Raw genomic sequence first — 23,484 nt, forward strand, 5'->3', positions numbered from 1 at the left:
GACGCTCCAACCCGCATAGCTCTCCCCTTCATAAGGACTATCCAGGCGAACGCTGATACCTTGTGGCAGACTCCGTCGTCTATTGTGCCCACAGCCCGAGGGGTGGAACGCAGATACATGGTCCCTTCCAGGGGATACGAACATTTGTATGTGCACCCTGCCCCCTCGTCCTTAGTGGTGCAGTCGGTCAACGACAAAGAGCGCAACGGCCAGCAAGGCCCGGCTCCTAAGTCGAAGGAGGCCAAGCGCATGGACTTGCTTGGTCACAAGGTCTACTCTGCCGGTGCCCTACAGATCCGTGTGGCTAACCAGCAGGCCTTGCTAAGCCGCTACGGCCATGACACTTGGGCTGAGGTAGAAAAATACAAAGAGCTCCTGCCTCAGGATTCCCGACAGGAGTTTGCAGCCTTCGTAGAAGAAGGCAAAAAGGTAGCACGCACCTCCTTACAGGCCTCCTTAGACGCGGCTGACTCGGCGGCACGTACTGTAGCCTCGGGTGTTACCATGCGCCGGATCTCTTGGCTCCAGAGTTCGACGCTTCCTCCTGAGGTTCAATATACCATTCAGGACCTTCCTTTTGATTCGAAGGAGCTCTTCTCAGAAAAGACGGACTCCAAGCTTCAAAATCTAAAGGACAACAGGGTTATCATCCGCACTTTGGGGATGCATACCCCGGCTACCCAGAGGCATCCGTTCCGTCCCCAGTTTAACCGCCCTTACTATATGCCTCGCTACAGGCAAGACTCTGGTCGGCGGCGGGGTCGCGGGGGCCGTGGGCGACGGCCTGGCAACCAACCGTCCCAAGGGCGAACCCCCTCTAAACCACCGGGGCCTAAACCATCTTTTTGAAGATGCGCCCGGGGACGGCATACCAGCTCTTCCTCCAAATTCCTCCCTGCCTTTTTCCAACCGCCTTTCCTATTTCCTCCCGGCGTGGGCCCGGCTGACCACCGATGCCTGGGTCCTGCGCACTGTGGAACGTGGTTACCAACTCCAATTCGTTTCACCTCCACCTTCCCACCCTCCTTCCCGGTCCCTCTCCAGGGACCCCTCTCACGAGCAACTCCTCTTACAAGAGGTGCACTCGCTCCTAGCCATCGGAGCGGTCGAGACGGTTCCGGACGCGGAACGGGGCAAGGGGTTTTATTCCCGTTATTTTTTGATCCCCAAGTCCAAAGGAGGCCTTCGACCCATTCTCGACCTGCGAGGGCTCAACGCATACATGCTGAAGTTGAAGTTCCGCATGGTATCCCTCGGGGTCATTATCCCTACTTTGGATCCAGGAGACTGGTATGCCGCCCTCGATATGAAGGACGCTTATTTTCATATCGCCATCTTCCCACAGCACAGACGCTTTCTCCGTTTCACAATCGCTCACCTACACTTCCAGTTTGCGGTACTCCCCTTCGGCCTCTCCACGGCCCCAAGGGTGTTCACAAAGTGCATGGCCGTTGTCACCGCCCACCTCCGTCGGCGCGGCATCTCCGTTTTTCCCTACCTGGACGACTGGCTCATCAGGGGGGACTCGCAGGCCATGGTCCAGCAACATGTCGCAGAGATCAAGGACTTATTCACGCACCTAGGCCTACTTCTCAACATAGAGAAGTCCACCTTAGTTCCAACTCAGAGGTTGGATTTTATTGGCGCGACCCTGGACTCCTCTCTAGCCAGAGCCTTCCTTCCGCAGCTCCGGTTCCAGGCCCTTACGCAGCTAATCCGCGACCTACAGGCCTCTCGGATGACCTCGGCCCGTGCTTGCCTCCGCCTCCTCGGTCATATGGCGGCTTGCACACACGTCACTCCGTTTGCCAGGCTCCGCCTCCGCCCGCTTCAGCTGTGGCTCCACTCCAGATACCGCCCACAAAGGGACCCTCTGGATACCCTACTCACCATTCCAGCGGATGTCCTTCAATCCCTGGATTGGTGGCTGACCCCGTCCCACGTATGTGCGGGGGTCCCATTCCAGGCTCCTCAACCTTCCCTGTCCCTGACAATGGACGCCTCATCCCTTGGATGGGGAGCCCATCTCGGCGATCTTCGGACTCAAGGCCTTTGGTCGCTGCAGGAATTGAACATGCACATCAACGTCAGGGAGCTCCGGGCAGTACGCCTGGCCTGCCGAGCGTTCCAGACTCGCCTCCACGGCCATTGTGTCTCGGTCTTTACGGACAACACAACGGCCATGTACTATATCAACAAGCAAGGCGGGACCCGCTCATCCCCCCTCTGCGACGAGGCGATGCTACTGTGGGAATTCTGCATAGCCCACTCGATACATCTGGTGGCGTCGTTCCTTCCTGGCGTCAAGAACACCATCGCGGATCGCCTGAGCAGGTCCTTTCTCTGCCACGAGTGGTCGCTGAGAGCAGACATCGCTCAGGCCATTTTCCGACAGTGGGGATTTCCCCACGTAGACTTGTTTGCGTCCCGATTGAACCGCAAATGCCAGGAGTTTTGCTCCTTTCAAGGCCTGGCACCGGGCTCTCTGTCGGACGCGTTTCTCCTTCCATGGACTCGTCACCTGTTCTACGCCTTTCCTCCATTTCCCCTCATACACAAGGTCCTGCTGAAGCTCCGACGGGACAAGGCACGTCTCATCTTAATTGCGCCAGCGTGGCCCAGGCAACACTGGTTCACCACGCTGCTCCGTCTATCGGTAGCCAGCCCAATTCCTCTACCGCTTCACCCAGATCTTATAACACAAGATCACGGCACTCTCCGTCACCCGGACCTGCCGGCCCTCCACCTCACGGCGTGGCTCCTCAGTGGCTGGACCAGACGGAGTTGCGCTGCTCTGCTCCCGTGCAGCACGTTTTATTGAGCAGCAGAAAGCCTTCCACTCAATCTACCTACCTGGCCAAGTGGAAGCGCTTCGCTTGCTGGGCTCAAGCGCGTGACGCTATTCCTTCGGAACTCCCGCTTCCGATGGTCCTTGACTATCTCTGGTCGCTAAAACAACAAGGTCTTGCACTGTCCTCCATCAAAGTGCACTTAGCGGCCATCTCCGCTTTCCACCCCGGTGAGGGGGGATATACGCTGTTCTCTCACCCGCTGACTACTCGCTTCAGAAAGGGCCTTGATCGTCTCTACCCCCAGGTGCGTCATCCGACTCCCACCTGGGACCTCAATCTGGTCCTCAACAGGCTCATGTCTCCGCCCTTTGAGCCGCTGGCCACCTGCTCCTTGCTGTACCTCTCATGGAAGACGGTTTTTCTCGTGGCTATCCCATCCGCCAGACGGGTCTCTGAGCTCAAGGTGCTCACGGTGGACCCACCATACACCGTTTTCCATAAGGACAAGGTACAGCTACGTCCACATCCGGCGTTTCTCCCGAAGGTAGTGTCCGCCTTCCACAATAACCAGGATATCTTCCTGCCAGTTTTCTTTCCAAAGCCTCACGCATCTCCGAGAAAGCAACGACTTCACTCCCTCGATGTTCGCAGGGCATTGGCTTTCTATGTTGATTGGACAAGACCGTTCCGCAAATCCCCGCAACTGTTTGTGGCAATTGCTGACCGGATGCGAGGTCTTCCTGTCTCATCGCAGCGAATCTCCTCGTGGCTCACAGAGTGCATTCGCACCTGCTATAACTTGGCTAATGTCCCCTTGGGCCATCTCACCGCCCACTCTACCAGGGCCCAGGCGTCCTCCGCTGCCTTTCTGGTGCAAGTACCAATACAAGAGATATGCCGAGCGGCGACCTGGTTGTCCGTCCATACTTTCGCCTCATACTACGCCCTGGTCCAACAGTCGAGAGGTGACGCAGCCTTTGGCTCTGCGGTCCTGCATACTGCCACGTCTCACTCCGACCCCACTGCCTAGGTAAGGCTTGGGAATCACCTAACTGGAATGGATATGAGCAATCACTCGAAGAAGAAAAAACGGTTACTTACCTTTGTAACTGTTGTTCTTCGAGATGTGTTGCTCATATCCATTCCACACCTGTTGCATCGCAGGAGAGCATGGACAGAGTCTGACAACCCATGTGATCATAAGCAGAGAGTTCTTTATTCATTTCCAGCATGCTCTTATATACAATTATGGCAAGCAATCAAACAGTTGCTAATTGGTTAATTAAATTTACACAGCCGCAGCTGTAACCCCATAGGGTAATTATCATCCTAGACACCTGTTTGACTTATCATCCTATTTACAGTTAGCTGGCCGATGAGAGCGGGCCCAAGGCCAGCCCTTTATACACAGTTCCCAGCGTAATCGGCTCGTCCCAGAAGCCTAAACAATCTCAGCATTTCACATTCTATTCCCACACACACCCACCCTCCTTCCCCACTGTCGGAGTAGCCGGCAAGAAGGAACTGAGGGTCGGGTGGGTCGGCTGAGGTATATATGCGGTGCCGTTATGGCGCCACTCCAGGGGGCGCTCAGCCGACCCACTGGGGTTGCTAGGGTAAAAGTCTTCCGACGAAAGTGCACGCGGCGCGCACACACCTAACTGGAATGGATATGAGCAACACATCTCGAAGAACAACAGTTACAAAGGTAAGTAACCGTTTTTTATGAGCATTTGTTTCCAAAGACCATTTCAAACAGGCTATCAGATTCTAACTAGAAAAAAAAAATAGCAAGACTATATCCATATTGTCCATCAGCTATTTGCCAACATATTCTTGCTCAGCTTTCTGTTCCATGAGTTGTTCAAGCATAGAATAAACATTGTTCCTAAGAGACAAAACTTGCTGTATAAAGTGACTGTTTGGCAAATAGTTTTTATGCTACAGTTTGTTAGTGATATTTTTAAGCTTTCTAACAAAAATGTGCATTTTATATATATTACACACACGTGTGACTATTCAGAGAAGCCAGGTATCCAAGAATAGGCTCTTTCTGACAAGACCTTTTTGGGGCAGGGACTATAATTTACTGTGTTTGTACACTGCTTAGCACAATGGGCACTGGTTTCTTGACGACTCTATGCACTAGCATAATATAAATAATTACAGACACACACAAAATTGGAATGAAATTTGGAAAAAATATGTGAGCATGTAATCAAAGAATGTATCATAATCCTTATGCAGAAGGGGGCCAAATTAAAGTTACATAGACAAGCAGAATTCTGGCATTTTCTAACTTTTCAGTGCTTGATTTTGCAACCTTAACAATGTAGATTTGTGTGTGTAATTTCTTAAGGTTTTAAAAACTGAAAAAAAAAATCCCACAGAAATTGTATCATGCTGGCATCACATTACCACTGACGTCGGTCATCAGTGGGGTTGGAACCTTTAGATCCATGATACAAACTTCAGCCACTTGCACTAAGAGAGCAACTGATAGCAGTGTAATAGGTTGTCATCCTCTACATCCAGGGTTCTCAAACTGGGGGTCGGGACCCCTCAGGGGGTCGTGAGGTTATTATGGGGGGGGGTCGTAAGCTGTCAGCCTCCACCCCAGACTCCACTTTGCCTCCAATATTTACAATGGTGTTAAATATATTAAAAAGTGTTTTAATTTATAAGAGGGGTGGCACTCAGAGCAGGTTAGTCAAACAAAATGGTGAAAGGAGTCACCAGTACAAAAGTTTGAGAATCACTGCTCTACGTGGACTGGCACTAGAGGGGGACAGGACACTTTGAAAGTGGCTTTCACCGGTATTTGCTGATACAAGAGGAATGGCGACACTGGAATCTTGGGTTTTATTCTAGTCCCTGAAGGGGAGTGTTCTCTAGTGGCTATTGATTCTTCTGCCCATTTTTCTCCCACCCCTTCTTCTCTGTCCTCTCTAAGCAGCTCCTGTCCCAGCCTTCTCTCTTCCCCATCTCTGACTCCTCACTCTGGTCCCATTCTCCTCACCTAGGTAGGCCCAGTTTCTATTTGTCAGGCTTCTCATCCCAGTCCATTTGTCCAGCCATTCCCAATTCCCTCCACCATCTCCTAGATCTTTGTCCCCAGCTTCCTTTCCCAGCCACTCCCAGTTTCTCCTTCTCGGATCCTCATTTGATCGATCTCTCCTGCCCACCCTGACCTCTTATTATATGCCCTACGCTCCTGCACACACACACTCTCCATGTCCACTGGCTCCTAGACTCACTCTCTTCCCCCAGGCTCCTTGTCCAACTTCTGTGTCCCCCACTCCCTCCATGGCTCCTTGACCCAGTCTCTGCCCAGGCAGTCTCAGTTCTACCTATGTATCCCAGCTCCTCATCAGAAATGTCTCCCTTCCCTTTGGTTCTCAGTCCTAGTCTCCTTGCTCAGCCCATCCCAGTTTCCCCCCAGTTCCTCATCTGATTTCAGTCTCCCCATCTACCTATTGGCTTCCAAACACTATTTCCCTCCCTGGCTCCCAAGTCCCAGTCTCCTAGTCCAGCCAGTCCCAGCCTCCCTCAACTCAATTCCAAGTCCCAGTTTCCCACACCCTTTCTCACCCCCAGCCTCCAGTTCCAGTTTCCCTCCATAGCTCCTACTCTTTGTCCCCTGATTCCAAATCATGTAGCTCCTCCAGGTTGCCTAGGCAGAGAAGGGTCTCATTGAGAGCACCTGAGAGAAAGGCTCCGTTGCCTTCAGTTCAGATGCCCAGACCGGGCATGGTCTGCTACCCAGAGCTGAAATTGCACGGAAAGTTCTGTTCATCTCAAGGCTGGAGCATGCCCAGGGTGGACAGAATCCTTGGGGAATTTAGATACTAAAATCTAAGAAATCCCTACTGAGCATGTACAAACTTCATTTTTTTTTAAAAGACTTATAACTTAGCCAAATTTGGGTGGATTTTAACAGGGACACCAAAAGGCATATCCTGACATCCTCCTCTATAGTTCAAGTCCCTACTCAAAAGCATGCAGGCATGAGAACTTTTCAAATAAAAAGTTAAAAAAAAAATAATGTGGACAAAACAACATTTTTCCCTAGCTTCATTCTCAGAAACTGATTCATTGCTTTGACTGAAATTTTCAAAAATAAACTTAATAATAATAATAATTCAGCCTGCGGCTGACAAGGAAAATTACAAGCAACCAAAAACAGTCTTATAATGGGGAATGTTTGGCAAACTTAATAATAGGTAGAACAACCAGCCCTGCCTATTATAATAATACATTGCCGTGATGAGCAAATAGCTAGTGAATTAAAGTGCTGCAATAACATATTCCACTCAGCTGAAGGCGAAGGACTGAATTAACACAGAGAATGAATTAACTGTCATCTCATCTCCTAGAGGGTCTTCCTTGAGGTGAGGATTTTGAAGCACACTGGTGGGGAAGCTTTCTAGCTGCGCCTCTTTCATGGATGAATACAAATTTCCAAGGCTGTCAGTCTAGAACCTTTCATGCATATTAAATGGGCTAAAAATAAACATAATGTGCCTACATTGGTATATTACATACAAAAATAAAGAGAACCAAATATTAGGAAATGCCAGATTTACAAGTACCCGTACAACTTTAATTCAGCCACCTTGTATATCCTGGATGTACTGAATGAGGCAGGGATCCTGTGGAAAACACAGCACATGATTGTGCAATTAAAGTCTGTACCATGATGTATTCACATAAGGGGGCTGAACTGTAAGGCTCTGCAGGTCTCAAAGCTAAGGCTACAGAGCTGTCAGGCAGCAAACACCTCCACGCTGCCACCCAGCAGCAGCAGTCACTGCTCGCTCCACTATCCATGACTATCTACATACACAAACCACAGGAAGTCCTGCCTCAAGGGATTTGACAGGCAGTAGCTTCATGCCTCCTGATTGACTCCCTGCCTTACATAAACCCAAATGGTGTTCCAGGAAGTGTCCGGCAACAGGGTGGATCTTCTGTAGCTGCGATGACCATTATTGCTTTCTGCTCTTAACTCCTGGTTTTGACCTTGGCTTAATTTGGACCTCACTTCCTGACCCTGACTTGGACTCTGACCCTTGATATCAACCTCGGCCTGGCACTTGACTACTAACTCCTTCACCACTCTCAGGCCCGGGTTTGACACTGCTCTGACCATTAGCCCTGAATGCCCGTATCAGGATCCTGATATGAATTAAGGTTGCACAGACAACCTTAAAACTGGCATTTCCTAACTTCTCCTAATTTTCTTGCTCTATCACCTATTCCTGCTACTAGAGATCCTTCAGCAGCTCCCAGGCATTCCCAGAATTATGGCTCTTGCTACTGCTTCTGCAGTGATGTGGGTCGCCTTTAGAATGTTCATGTGATTATTATTTTTCTGGCATGTACCCAAATTTTTCCCATGGAATGCAAGTGACAGAAGAGATATAGTAAGGATTTATATCCCCATTTTAAAAATGGGGAATTCAGACACAGAGGATTAATGACTTGCCCATTGGCCACACAGCAAGTCAATGACAGGGATTACAATAAAGTCCATGATCTTTAACCCAGTTCCCTGTATTATCCACTAGAGCAGCATCACTAGAATGTCCTGTTTTTAAATATGCTTAAATTGATCAAGTAAATAGACATACAGACCTGTTCATATGATGTCAGACATACTATAGGTATAATACCGTATATGTTGTAGGTACTGACTGATGTAGGCTGGAGATATTGAGAACCATAGGTTTTAGTCTGAAAACTCCCTTTATTAACTAATCTAAGAATAAAGAGTATAATCTGCAATTAATTTGCCCAACTGGAAAGTTCCTCGTAGGAGAATCCAGAGTTCTACGATAGAGTAGGGGCAGACAGACCATAAGGATATATGAAAATAACTCTTAGGATATTTCTAACTGGGCTCAGAACGTTCATCCTTTAGTAAATAAGTTGATATGTAAGGTGTCAAACTGATGGAGGAAGAAAGGGTGGATAGGTTGGTATATGTGGTTGGAAAAGGCCAAACTATAAGGTGCTGGAGAGTAGAAAGCAAGTTGGAGGAACTACGTTCAAGCCCTTCTTGCACCTCAATTTCCCAATCTACAAAATGGGCATCATGATATCTGCCAACATTTGTAAAGTGTTTTGAGTTGAAAGACATGATTATTTTTATTTGCTTCTAGAATAGCTGGGATGGATGAAAGGAACAAAGTATAAAAGAGAAAGACCAGAGAGAAAGGACTGAGCTGACTGAAAAAAGGGCAAGCATGTTCTGATAGATTGCTTTGTCCGGTATCTGAAGTTTCTTGTGTTTTTATTTATACATTTATAACAACATATTATTATGGTTTTATTGTGCAGAACAGTAATCACTTAATGCATCTCTAATCAAAAGTCATGACTTCTTATTTCTAACCATGACATAGTTATGGGCATAATTTTTCAGAGTCATACAGGGACCACTACACCATTTAGTCTGATCTACTGTATATCACAGGCCACCAAGTCCCCCCAGCACCTGCACACGAAATCCAACAACAGAAACAAGATCAATGTAAATGAGACCAGCAAAAATCTAGGGCAACTACACTCTCTCTCTCTCTCTATATATATATATAATCCTCACACATTGTCAGTACCTGTGAATGCATTCATTAGCTTTGGGTTGTTCAAGGTCAGGACTCCAATGCCATTGTTTTCCTTAGAAAGGTTGATGGATCCACCACCAAACTGCTGAAGTTTTTTCTTTATCTCTTCTTCCTCAAAGCCATGGGCACTGTTATACAGTGACATACCTCTTTGCAGGGACAGTCTACTCTTTGTGGTTTGCAGTAAACTTTTCCAAAGAGCGACTGCCATTTCTGGAAGGAAACACACAGCAGAAAATGATCACACCTCAGGTATTTTCTCCCTTTCAGACCCAATCCAGTCCTGCAACAGAGAAATGGGATCTTGTAAGATTAACCTTTCGAGTGTAACAGTCACAGAAAAGCCACAGACCTGAAGCTGGATACATAGGATAAGATTTGCAAAAGCACTCGGGTTTGGTCTAATTCAGCTCCCAACTCCTGTTTTACCACTGATTTCAATGGGAGAACGGTTAGGCCTATGCTGAGTACGTTTGGAAATTCCACTCTTAAAGTAATTAAAGAACCTTTAGATGAGACCCAAGAGGGTTTGAGGATGAGGCCAGAATGACCTGATCAAGAAACATAGTTAATTACTGATGTTTTCTAGCTGCTTACTCTGCAGCAGTGTGAGGAAAAGGACTTCTCTTCCAGAACAATGAATAACCATATATACGTAATTATAGTGGCCGATGTAATTATAGTGGCATACAAAAGCATCAATATTGTTACGGATATATCAGCTTTTTCTGTGATGAACCCTTAGTTTTACAAGTTTCCTATTGGTTGCAAGAGTTTTTGCCAGTTAATCTTGGTATGCAGAGTGTCTCTTCCTGGGAGCTATACTTTGTTGTGTTCGTGTATGTGAAAAATAACCAGATAGTTACAACCGTAACTTTACTGTAGCCCTATATTTTAACTGACCGAGATCAAAATCTAAAAATTACAGAAAGTTCCTCCCCATGGAGAGAAGGTTCTAACAGGGCATAATTGTCCACAAATGATTTCACAAGGACTTGGGGGCGGGGGGGGGGGGGAATCTGTGTTAGCTGGAGGCAGCTAACCTGAGGAAAAAAAGTCTGTTGGATGCTGTCATATGAGGTCAAGAAAAGTGTTCCCAGGAGATCTAAGGAAAGGGTTTCAGTATGATTATTGCTTTATAACTTGCTAGCCCAGTCCTGTCCAAGAAAACTCTGGAGTGTCCTGTTGCCACACAGAAGACATAATACGTGTTTATACCATTTGTGCCAGTGCCTTTAAAACCACAGAAGACTGTTTTAGACAAGAACCAGTATAAAGGGAACAAGGAGAGGACCATAAGAGACTATGGTGACACTAGAGAGCTTACAGCAGTGTAGGTGCACCCATGCAGCTGCGCTGCTGTAATCTCTCGTGTATCCGCTCTAAGGTGACGGGAGAGAGCTCTCCCGTTGACTTAATTAATCCACCCCCAACACCAGTAGCTATGTCGGCCGGAGAAGCTCTCCATCCGACATAGCGCTGTCCACATCCCTGAGCGACATAAGTGCTAGTGTAGACATAGCCTAAGAAAGACCACTGAGAGATGTTCTGCAATGTTTCTGTTGTCAGAATAGGACAAAAAGCCAAAGGAATTTTTTGTCAATCCTAAGGGTTCTTTCTGGAAAGCAGCTCTGATTTGAACCTGAACCAAAATTTATTCATAATAAAGAGAATTTTTGATAGCTGGCTTTTAAGTCACGTGTAGGGTGAATGGACATGTGTTGGTTAAAAATAGAGCAAATTAATAATTATATATGCACATGCACTTTTTAGAACCTAAATAAAAAGAGTGAAGGGTGAACAATTCTGCTACTGGCAGGTTTGTCTTTCATGGATTCATAGCTTCCAATGTCAGAATGGGCCATTGTGATCATCTAAGTCCAGTGGTTCTCAACCTTTTTGGGCTCATTTGTAAATGTTTATGATCTGTTGTGACTCAGTAAATAGTCTGGGGGTGGAAGCCCTGGGGCAGTTTCAGTCAAGTCCTGCATCTGGGGGGCGGGGGTCCTGCCCAGCACTCACCCCACAGTGGTGGTTCCTGCAACTCCTGTGCTGTGGAGGCTGGGCTCAGCTCTCCATTCTAGGCATTGCAACCTCCAGGATTGCAGCACCACTCAGGTTTGGCCCCACTCCCCCACACTGGACCAAATTTGTGAGAGTGGAATTGTGACCTGGCTCATGGGGTTGAACTGCCCTATACTTAACTTTGGCCTACCTGGAGTACTGGGATCATGATGGCTGGGCCAAGCCTGAGTAGCAGTGGGACCACAGAGATTGCAGTGCCTGGAGTAAGGAGGCGAGCCCAGCCCGCCCTATAGGACAGAAGCCAGGAGAGCTGCCATGCAGAGTTGTAACTAAGCATTTTAGCACCCACAGCGAGCAAGCATATTTGCGCCCCCTACTAGAGCCCTGCAAGGGACTATTTTTTTAATCCTGCTCCTGCCCCACAATACCCACTCCCACCTGCTCCCTCATTGTTTGTTGAATTATTATGGCAGTGGGATAAAAATTCAACACACAATGCAGGAGCGGGTGGGCGTGGGCATTGCATGGGTGGGGCAGGAGTGGAATTAAAAAATTAGTACTCCTGTGCCACAAACAACATGAACGCCCCAGCCAGCTATGAAGGCAACGCCACGACTGCCAGCAGTAGCACAGAAGTAAGGGTGGCAATACCATACCCGCTGCAGGGCTCTACCCCAATTGCATTTTTTTTGGCATTCCCTCTCACCCGGCCAGCTTTGCGCCATGAGTGGCTGCCCCACTTGTCCTACCCTGGTTATGGACCTGCTGTCATACGACCCTCTGAAACATTTTGGCAAACCAATTTCGGGTCCTGACCCAGGGGTTGAGAAACCCTGATCTAGTCTTTCCTCCTGTATAACACAGGTCATAGAACAATCCCAAAATCATTCCTTGAGCAGATCTTTTAGAAAAACATCCCATCTTGATTTAAAAATTGCCATTGATGGAGAATCCATCACCACCGTGGGTAAATTGTTCCAATGATTAATTGGAATCACCATTATAAATTTACACTTTGTTTCCTATCTGAATTTGTCTAGCTTCAACTTCCAGCCACTGGATTGTTATACCTCTCTCTGCTAGCCTGAAGAGCTCATTATCAATTATTTGTTCCCCAAGTAGATATTTATAGACTGTAATCAACTCACCCCTTAACCTTCTCTTTTTTAAGCTAAATAGATTGATCTTCTTAAATTTATCACTGTAAGGTATGTTTTGTAATCCTTTAATCATTCTCATGCCTCTTCCCTGAACCCTCTCCAGTATATCAACATCCTTCTTGAATTGTGAGAACCAGAACTGAACACTGTATTCCAGCAGATGTGTTATGCTTAAACAAAGCACATGGGATCTTTTATAGAGGAGAAGGCAGCATGCCGCATTTATTCAGAATATAGCAGTTAGCATATGCTTTTCAGTCACACACACACACAGTCCTGCCAGTTAATGTTTATAGTTACCAGTCCAGAGTCTGGATCAATCTAGTGGCCAGCCAGATTGGTCACAGAGGGGAGCTGGGCTCTGTCAGTTGGGATCTGATGCTCCTGGAGTTGTGGCAAAACGAACCCAAAGTCACATGGCCAAGGACCCTGTTCTTATCGTCTTTTTTTCTCTGTTGAAGTCTATGGATTTGTGACCAGTTACTCCTTAATTGGTTTCAGAGTAGCAGCCATGTTAGTCTGTATCCGCAAAAAGAACAGGAGTACTTGTGGCACCTTGGAGACTAACAAATTTATTTGAGCATTAATTGGTGTTATCTTTTGACGTTAACATTCCAAAACACCTCCAAGAGGGTCATCCTGTCCTGGTTTCGATTTAATCAATTGTCTTGTCTTTAGAGGTGCCAGCCTACAGCTCAGGGTCATCAATGTGCCCTTCCTCACTTATGGATGTGCGTTGATGGTTCTCTGGTGTCGTTAAGTTTCTTCACTCTTCCTTCTTTGACAATCTGACTTTAACAATGGCCTTCACACCTTATCTTTTCCTGATGCATGCATTCCTCATTCACACAAACAGTCTTTTACAGAGACCTTCAAAGGTATACAGCAGTTTTTATGTTGAGCAAGAAAGGCATTGTAAATTAAACCTTACTAAATCTTGTAATCAAAACAGTTCACATTGTGGCCCGGGCATTCAACATTCCTCTAATCTCCTTAACATAGACACAATAAAAGATCCTGTCTCTTACTAAACCTCAAAACAAAGAAATGTATATTTAACTACAGTGCCTAATTTATAATACAGTCGAACCCATTTATCTCGACCTCGGTTAACTTGCCAATCCTATTAAGTCGACGTTTTACAAGTGGAACCGCCAAACTCCCTCTTTGTCTTATGGGTTTCTCATCCGTTATGTCGATTCGCCGAACCCTAATATCTCGAGCCTGGCTCCCCGCGTCCCCGACCCACCGTGTCCCCAGCCGCCCGGCCCCGCATACCCGGTCCCTGCCCGTCCCCGCCCGGCCCTGCATACTTGGTCCCCGCTTCGCCTGCCGCCCGCCCGGCTCCGCTTCGCCGGTCCCCGCTTCGCCGCCCGCCCGTCCGCCCGGCTCCGCTTCGCCGCCCGCCCGTCCCCGCATACCCGGTCCCTGCCCGTCCCCGCCCGCCCGTCCCCGCATACCCGGTCCCTGCCCGTCCCCGCCCGTCCCCGCATACCCGGTCCCTGCCTGTCCCCGCCCGGCCCCGCATACCTGGTCCCCGCTTTGCCTGCCGCCTGCCCGCCCGGCTCTGCTTCGCCGGTCCCCGCTTCGCCGCCCGCCCGTCCGCCCGGCTCCGCTTCGCCGCCCGCCCCCGCATACCCAGTCCCTGCCCGTCCCCGCCCCCGCATACCTGGTCCCCGCTTCGCCTGCCGCCCGCCCGCCCAACCCGCTTACCCGGTCCCGCTTCTTTGGCTGCCCGGCTCCGGGTCCCCATCCACGGCCGCCCGGCCCCGCTTCCCCGTCCCGCTTCGCCGGATCCTGCCACGTGCAGGCACCGCGGTAAGGGGGCAGGGAGGGGGTGTTGGAGAGAGGGCAGGGGAGTTCAGGGGTGGGGGGGTGGATAGGGGTTTATCTCGATCATCGGTTATCTCGACGCTTTTTGGCAAACCCCTAGGCCGGCGACATAACAGGGTTCAACTGTACATATAGGAAACCATAGTAGACATAATAACTTATCCTAAAACAAAAGGGTGACCATAATCAGTCATAAGGATTGTTCTGGTCTGTCCCTGCCTTAACATCAGTATAGACACTGGCAGTCTGTCAGATGTGTTTCTATCAATGTCCCAGAGGGTGATTCCTTTCTGCTATTCAAAAAGGGTGGCTGGCAGGGTGAAGTCAAATCATACATTAATTCTTATAGTACAAATATAAAATCCTGCTCCTACAGATGTCACACCAATGTCAAATGCATAGGTAAAATAACCTCTCTACCCCTACTCAAGAATATCCTGTTTATGCATCCCAGGATCGCATTAGCTCTTTTAGCGACAAGGTCACATTGGGATCTTATGTTCAGCTGATTATCTACCATGACTCCCAAAGCTTTTTCCCAGGATAGAGCCCCCCCCAATCCTGTAAATATGGCCTGCATTCTTTGTTCCTAGATATGTACATCTACATTTAGCTGTTTTAAAATGCATATTGTTTGCTTGTGACCAGTTTACTACTAAGCAATCCAGATTGCCCTGTATCAGCGAGCTGTCCTCTTCATTATTTACCACTTTTTTTTTTCCAATTTGTGTGTCATCCACAAACTATATCAATGAAGATTTTATGTTTTGCAGCCAGCAATGTCACCCTTTACTGAGTGGCCAACACCTGTTCACCTGTGAGCTCTCGGTCGATTTCTGACTTTTCATGGTATATTGTAGATAGCTGTAAGACTACTAACCATTGTTGAGGCCATAAACCTTGTGTTTGCATCTTCTACCCCAAATACACCTCTACCCCGATATAACGCGACCTGATAGAATACGAATTCAGATACAACGTGGTAAAGCAGTGCTCCAGGGGTGGGGAGTGGGGGGGGGCGTGCTCCGGTGGATCAAAGCAAGTTCGATATAACACGGTTTCACCTATAACGCGGTAAGATTTTTTGGCTCCCGAGGACAGCGTTATATCGGAGTAGAGGCGTAAATAAAAAAAATGGTGTGTTTGTGTGCGCGCACCCGTATATTGACACGCACAGCAGCAGGGAAAGGGTACATTTTACAGGGATAGCTATGGAAAGCTTCCCCTAAAATACCTCCAAAGACAGAACTACATGCTAAGTACAAGATGTTATCTTCATCCATTACAGACTATTTCCATCTTACATTAGAATGTAAGAGAGAAAGAGAGAGTTTAAAAAAAAAAAGCTACCAAGTTGGTGATGAATTCATTTGTACTTGTTTTTCTGAGATCAATCTTTTTATACTGTTTATAACTCCAAACTCTATTTAATCACACACCTCCTTCTGCCCATGACATTTCAACAATCACCTTTTAGAACTGTTTAAATTATTTTTCTGCTCCAAGTATAAACTTAACAGTTTTCCAAAGCTGTTTTTTTTAAATTAAGTTGCTTCTCTGTCTGGTCTTTTTGATAGATCTTCTGTTTTCTGTTTGCACAGCACCTAGCATAACAGGCCTTTCAGGACTACCATAAGACAAAGAAGAAGAATACATCATACACACATAAATGACAAAGTGGACTAATTCACTAGCTTTTCATTATGGCAACCTGAGCTCACAGATGAAAATAGGTTGATGATCTCAATCTTCTGACCCTTTATAGTCTATACTGGACATGCTACCACATAATAAAAGCTACTGCACAGCTGCTAGTCTCTGCTCAGGAGGACAGACTAGAGAAGCAGGAATGATCCAGGTGTGTTAGCAGAGCTGTGTGGGATAGCTTGCACTATGCTTTCGTTTATTATGCTTGACTTACTGCAGTGCTATTAGTCCCCCACTTTCACAGACTCAAAATTTTCGCAGTCCCCACAAAAAACAATACATTACATTTAACTGTCAGTGCAGTCAGTGACTGCCTCCAAAGCATACACAAAACCCCCAAACCTCTCTTTTTATTAGTTTAACTCACTGCCAAATTATACCTGTATGATCACGTTTGATATTTCTTAAATTTTGCCTGTTAAAAATAAGTTAAGAGCAAAATAGACTCAAGCTGTGGAAATTTTATTCCAGAAAAAAAATCTGACAATTTAAATTCTGTGTGCTGTATGCATTAACAGGCTCTGTTACTATTATTGCTATGGCAATAAAGAGCATCAGCAAGTGAAGGATTAGAAAACAAATTGGACATCATTGCCTGCTGATCATGAGTCATGATTAATGACTCATACAAGACAAGGTATTATCATGGAATAATTTTTCACCATCCTCCATAATACTGGTCACTATACAACATTTTTTTAATTCAATGAAAAGAGATTTTTTAATAGCTCAATCTGAGAAAGATGTCCTAGGTGTTTGTCTAAGTGGTTAATAGGACTTGAGAGACCACGTAGGACAAGCTCGGAATTTAAGCATTTCGTTCTTTCATACCAAAGGGATTTTTGTTGATCTCTAACAAATGAAAAGCAAAATTTCAGTCAGCGTGGAGCACTTGCAGCCCACGGAATGGCTGGAATTGATTTTTGCAGGTTGTTTATGGTAAGAGTACAACAGAGTGGAGTAAATATAACAAATGCTGTTTGGATTCTTTAATTATAAATATTCTCTGTTAAACCAATCCAGTAAAATTGCTAAATTCTCGGATTATAACACGACTATACAGAATAAACTGGCCAAGAAGATAGAATGGCCCAACAGAACTTGAGAGACCCAGGTTCAATTCCTGCTCCACCACTGACTGTAAACAAAGTCACTAAGACTTGCTGTGCCTCAGCGTCCCCATATGTAAAATGGGGACAACTACATTAAAGATTGGCAGGTGCTCAGAATGGTGGGGGCCACAGAAGTACGTGAGATTGACTAGGACTTTGTTAGTGGAAGTATAGTCTAACAGGCTATGCTACGCTCCACTATTATCTGTACCATAATCAGTTTATAGAATAACTTTTTCAATGACAAACTTTCCTGTAGAAGTCACAGGTGGTCAACACAGGAGTAATTAGCTTTGTGGCCTATTAGTATTTTTAGCATGTTTTTAAACTTGCCAGAGCTCTGGCATATTACAAGTGATCACTAACATATCTACACCAATGGCTGGTGATGGTTATCAATAAGGCTAAGATGTTGTCATGGTTATTTTTAGTAAAAGTCACACACAGGTCACAGGCAATAAACAAAAGCCGTGACCTATCTGTGACTTTTGTTGCTGTGGCTCCATGGTTTTCCCCACCACCATTGCGGGCTGGAAGCTGTGGGGTTCCCCACTCAGCCCACAGCAGCTGGGAGATGCAGGGTGACCATATTTCCAAAAGAGAAAATGGGAGGCGTCCCCCTCCCCCCCACGCAAGGCTGTCGCCTGCAGAGTATACACTTGAGCCGCTGTCAGGCAGTGCATGACAGTGATGCAACTGATCATCTGCAAAAATGACACTGCCAAATTGCACAAAGTATACAAATTTAAAAGCCAGAGAAAAATAAGTATTTTCTCCATGCTCTGTTCTAGGAATCATAGAATATCAGGGTTGGAAGGGACCTCAGGAGGTCATCTAGTCCAACTCCTTGCTCAAAGCAGGACCAATCCCCAACTAATCGCAGAGGTTCTGTAACAATAGTAGGTACAGCTTTTCAGATAGAAGTGTAATTTTCCAGACAGGTGTCCCTTTAATCCTAAATGCACCTGCCTATTTAAGATACACCAAACTGTTCCTGCCTTTGTTAGCACAACACACATTTCTGAAAAAGTGACAGGTTTTACAACTCTTCACCAAAAGTTACTGGATTCCAGACAATAATTCAGGACAATTCCCCCACATAGTATCAAATGTAAAAGTGTTGTTATTTGGAGCGTTGTTCCCAGAACAGGGCCGCCCACGGAGGGGGGGGGGGCAAGTGGGGCAATTTGCCCCAGGCCCCGGGCCTCGCAGGGGCCCCCACTAGTTTTTCAGGGCCCCTGGAGCAGGATCCTTTACTCACTCCAGGGCCCCCGGAAAACTCTTGTGGGGCTCAGGTCCCCGGAGCTTCTTCCGCTCCGAGTCTTTGGCGGCAATTCGGCGGCGGGGGGTCCTTCCGCTCTGGGACCTGCCGCCGAAGTGCCCCGAAGACCCGCGGTGGGGGGTCCTTCTGCCCTGGGACCCGCTGCTGAAGTGCCGGGTCTTCGGCAGCAATTCAGCAGCAGGGGCCCCCCGCTGCCGAAGACCCCAGGCCCCCTGAATTGTCTGGGCGGCCCTGTCCCAAAATGTTAGAGATCCAAGGTGGGTGAGGTCATATATTTCATTGGACCAACTTATGCTGATGAAAAAGACAATCTTCTGAGCTACACAGAGCTCTTCTTCAAATGTTATGACACTTAGTATAGATATATAGCAGCTATATCTAGAACTACAAGCCTCTAACAAAAATTTAATAGCTCACATGCCAGACGCATACCGAGGTGAGATTACACTTAGGTATCCTAGATACACTTGTATTATACCAGGTTTCAGAGTGGCAGCCGTGTTAGTCTGTATCAGCAAAAAGAACAGGAGTACTTGTGGCACCTTAGAGACTAACAAATTATTTGAGCATAAGCTTTTGTGGGCTAAAACCCACTTCATCGTACCCCAGAGCTCCTCACCTTCTAAGTGGATTTGAAATGTCTACAGCCTGCAAACACCTTAAAATCCTTATCAAACCCTCCTTCTTCAAAAGATTGTTGTTTTGCATTTAATGTGTATGTGAAATAGCAATTCAGCCAGTGATACAGATATTATATTGTGGCAAGAGCTCCTAAACATGGTGTTAATAATCAGCAGAGCTTAGCATTAAAAAGGAATAGGGTCTGAACACTATTAAGTAACATCCAGACAGAAAACAAGCAGCCTCATGAGACTACAGACAGCTTCATACCAGAAAATCTCCTGGGGCAGGGAGAACCAAGGAAAAGTCACTAGCATTTCAAAATTCACAGCATTTGATCCACTCCAGCAACTAAGATTAAAACCCCATCCTAACACTAGGAAGGTTTAAGATGGTCCAGGTGACCCTGACTGTACATTTGCATATATTTCTAGTGTTTGATTAGAAGTGTAACCTTAGCTCTGAATTTATTCAGGTAATATTCACTTTCTGTGAAAACTAGGAGCTCCTCTTAAGGATTTTTCTCTCAAGTAATGAAGAGATATTTACTACCCTAGCTCCATTTTAACCTGCAGTTTGTAAAGATGGGAGAAGAGAAACAAACAAAGATTTGTGGCAAGTCTTAGAATAATCACAGATTGATTTGAACCAAAATAATGGGTTTGATTTTTTTTAAATGGTGCCTGAAGCTGCCTAATTTTCTGTGAATATTGCACATTCCCATTTCACTATCAAATCACGTGTCAGATTTCTAAATGCTTTTACAACAGTCTTCCAAACAGCTTGGCAAAACAAAAAAAAACCCACCATCAAACCAACCAACCCACCCTCACATTTTGTATCACCGTTTACAATTGCCTTTTTAATTATCAAAGGCAGGAAAAACAAACTAAAGTACTTTCTAAAACTCCACGGGGAAAATATATATAAATATAGCCAAGGAGGGGAAAGAGAAAGCAAACTGACCAGTATTACCTGGGTGGGAGTTAAATATCAACATCAAGGACTACGATTTAGCGGGACAATATGATATGGGGGGGGGGAGAAAGAGATGAGAACCAAACAGGTACTAATTTTACCTTGGAGCAAGGGGGGGGCGAGACAGAGAGGAGAACCCAAATTCCAGGGGTTCACACTGGGGAAGGAGAAGAGACGCCAACCTGGAGGGGGTTAATATCAGGGATAGGGTGGGACAGATGAGAACCTACAATCCCAGGGTTAATTAATAATCCTGGGGCAGAGGAGAGAGATTGGAGGATGTATGGAGAGGAGCCACCCCACAGGAGCTGAGATTCCCTACGCCTGGGTTAACAGAGGGTGCACTAGCTCCAGCCCAGCGAGTCACCGACCTGGTTCTGCTCCCTGCAGCAAGTTGCTGCTCCAGCTCCAGGACAAGCAGCACAGCACAGGGTGCATCGGGGAAAGAGGCCCCCTCCGGAAACCAGCACCGTGTGTAAAAGGGCCCAGTCAGGTCAGCAGAGAGGAGCTGGGACTCTGCTGATGTTGAGTGTGGCACAGGGACTAGGCCTGGGGTAAGGGGAAGGCAGGGGGTCAGTGCCGCAGGGCGGGAGGCTGTGACCCACTCGTGATCTGGCGTGGAGAGGTGTTAAAATGCCGCCACCCAGCTACAGGGAACCTTGGGCTGATCACCCTGCCTCTGCTTGATCATCCTGCTCCTGCGTGCATGCTGCTAAGAGAGAGCTTATCTGTGGGGCTCATCACACTACTTCTGGAGAGCAATAATTTTCCCTTTGGGATAGACCAGATTGCCCCAAATGAGACATATTTTCAAAGCCCTAATTGCTTAGTGAGAATATGCCTGGGACATATGGGACACCCACTCTCCATCAGTGATGTCACCCTCGCCCACTGAATTGTGTGCGGGGTACTCAATATGCTTGCAGTATTTTGTCAGGACCAAAGGTAAGTTTGTCAAAGTATGAACATTTACAGTAAAGTTCGGCTTAATAGAAATGACTCCCTCCTTAGTTTTGGTTATTCATTCATTCTGTTATTTAGTCCTTCAAAATATAACACTATCTGTAAGTAGTTTTGCTTAAATACGTTTGCACATGTTTGTTGTGCACATATGTGACAGGGATATCAGTTTTCTTTTTTGTGTTACCATCTTTCTCCCCTGCCTACCAGGATTTTGCTATATGTATTCACATCCCTTTTTAGGACTGAGGTTTGGGGGGCAGTGAGGGGCATTTTGCTATATTTTTTTACAGTGTCTTGCTGGGAAAAAAGGACATTTTTCTGTGTCTGATTTAAGTGGACACTTACAGTCTCACACATCATTTTATTTTTAAATCTCCTTGCTCAATTATCTCTCACAGTGTGAGACAGTACCCTGAGGAGTCATAGCAACTAACATGATGTTAAATGTGATTTATCACTCGGTATAGAGAGGAACTCCTGTGCTCACCATTATATCAAATGATTGTGGTTCAAGGTGGGAATACAATGTTAAACATGACAGTCCTTGTTTACACAGGGGCCATGTCTACATAAGGAGGTTACACTGGATTATCTCTAAAGTACAATTTAACTTTATGAAGCTGAATAATACCTAGCTCTCGGATAGTACTTCCCCTTTGTAAAGCACTTTGAGATCTACTGAGGAAATCACTATAATTAACCCCATTTTACAGATACAGAACATGAGGTAGATGGGATAAGTGATTTACCCAATGCCATCTCAGTGTATGTCTACAAAGCAATTAAATACCTGTGGCAGCTGACTCGAGCTTGCGAAGCTGGAGGACCCGAGAATCCAGGCTTCAGTAAAAGCCCAAATGTCGATGCCACAATTAAACAGACGGAGCCAGCTGCCAGTCATGAGTGTTTAATTGCTGTGTCAACCCACTCTAACATGCCAGTGACAGACCAAGGATAGAACCCCTGCAGAACTCTCTCCACTAGGCAATGCTGGTATTATACCAGTTTAAGGTACTTTCCTTGTTAATCATTGCATCTACACAGCTCTGATTTTTAAAATTAACCACTCAGCATCCTGGACAGATATCCCCTGCTGCACTCGTAACCTACTTGTGAATGTGTGTTACAGGGCCTCCTTTGTGCCAATCTGCCTCTGCCAAGAATGTGCATTGTTATAGAGATTTGACTCTTTAGTTCAAGCTTTAGCAGTTTATACATTTATCTCTCCAGGTCACTGGTTGAATTCACAGTGTAACTTCGCTCTATGCTCTGTAATTTTTCATGCAATGGATTTTCAGGATGCCTACTGGGAATTACAGGAATTCTGCAACTGGGGAACAGACTAACAAACTCCCATGATTCCTCTCCTGGCAGCGGTTAATTTTGACATTACCATTTTCAAACTGCTGACAGGCAGCATGGAGGATCCAGTGCTGAGCGCTATGATCATGACAGTCATTAATACAAACAGGATGATGCACACGCATTTGCAGTCAGACTGATGGGTGGATGCGGCTCAGTGATTTCATAGTGCTGTTGATGCTATGGATATGGCGAATAGAGGAGGAGGAAGAAATTGAGCAGTTAGTTCTGCAGGGTATTTATCTGGAACATCTTTACTCAGTGGAGCACTTCTTCTGGGTTCAATCAACTAGAAGTGACTGGTGTGACAGTGTAGTGATTCAAAACTGGACTGACCAGCAGTAGTATCAGCACTTCAGGATGACAAAGGACACTTTCCTGGAAACCTGGACAGAGATCTCCCTGGAGCTTCAGCACCAGAACACCAACATGAGAGCTCCTTTCAGCATGAAGCAGCATGTTGCCATCCCCAGGTGGAAGTTACCAGTCAGTAGCTAACCAATTTGGTGGTAGATCAACTGTCGGGGTTGTCGTCATGGAGGATTGTGATGCTATGAGGAGGGTGCCGTCGTGTCACAAAGTACAGTAATGCACAGGAGGTTACCGATGGCTTGCCAAGGATGTGATTCCCACAGGGACTAATATCAGAGGATGCTTGCCTATTTCTGCCCCCCACACCAGGCCAAAGACTTTAGGAAGATGCATTTCGTATAGTGTTGCAAGGTTGATCACTGTGGAAGATTAATCTTGGTGAATGTGCGGTGGTCTGGAAAGGTCCATAATGTCAGGTAGGATTGGCAGGTATCCAGTTTTCGACCGGAATGACCAGTCAAAAAGGGACCCTGGCGGATCCGGTCACCACCACTGACTGGGCCGTTAAAAGTCCGATCGGCGGCGCAGTGGGACAAGGCAGGGTCTCTGCCTGCCATGGCTCCGCATGGCTCCCGGAAGCAGCGGCATGTCCCCCCTCTGGCTCCTGCGCGTAGGGGCAGCTAGGAGGCTCCATGCGCTGCCCTCGCT

General features: G+C 46.6%; 1 protein-coding gene across 5 annotated transcripts in view; it reads right to left on the reverse strand.

Moving 5' to 3' along the window:
• ECHDC1 (ethylmalonyl-CoA decarboxylase 1) overlaps positions 1 to 22,985 on the reverse strand; it is a 49,558-nt gene extending 26,573 nt beyond the window's left edge. Inside the window, exons 1-2 of one of the 5 annotated variants that reach the window (XM_045009740.1) lie at positions 22,801 to 22,985; positions 9,413 to 9,634 (exon numbers count right to left, since the gene is read on the reverse strand). In XM_045009740.1, the coding sequence (XP_044865675.1) occupies positions 9,413 to 9,632 (220 nt within the window). In that variant the 5' untranslated portion in view covers positions 9,633 to 9,634; positions 22,801 to 22,985. The other 4 variants (XM_045009737.1, XM_045009738.1, XM_045009739.1 and 1 more) reach the window with 4 other exon arrangements.
• Between the last annotated feature and the right edge of the window lie 499 nt (positions 22,986 to 23,484).

The sequence above is a fragment of the Mauremys mutica genome, chromosome 3, assembly GCF_020497125.1.
Source record: "Mauremys mutica isolate MM-2020 ecotype Southern chromosome 3, ASM2049712v1, whole genome shotgun sequence".
Taxonomy (NCBI): Eukaryota; Metazoa; Chordata; order Testudines; family Geoemydidae; genus Mauremys; species Mauremys mutica.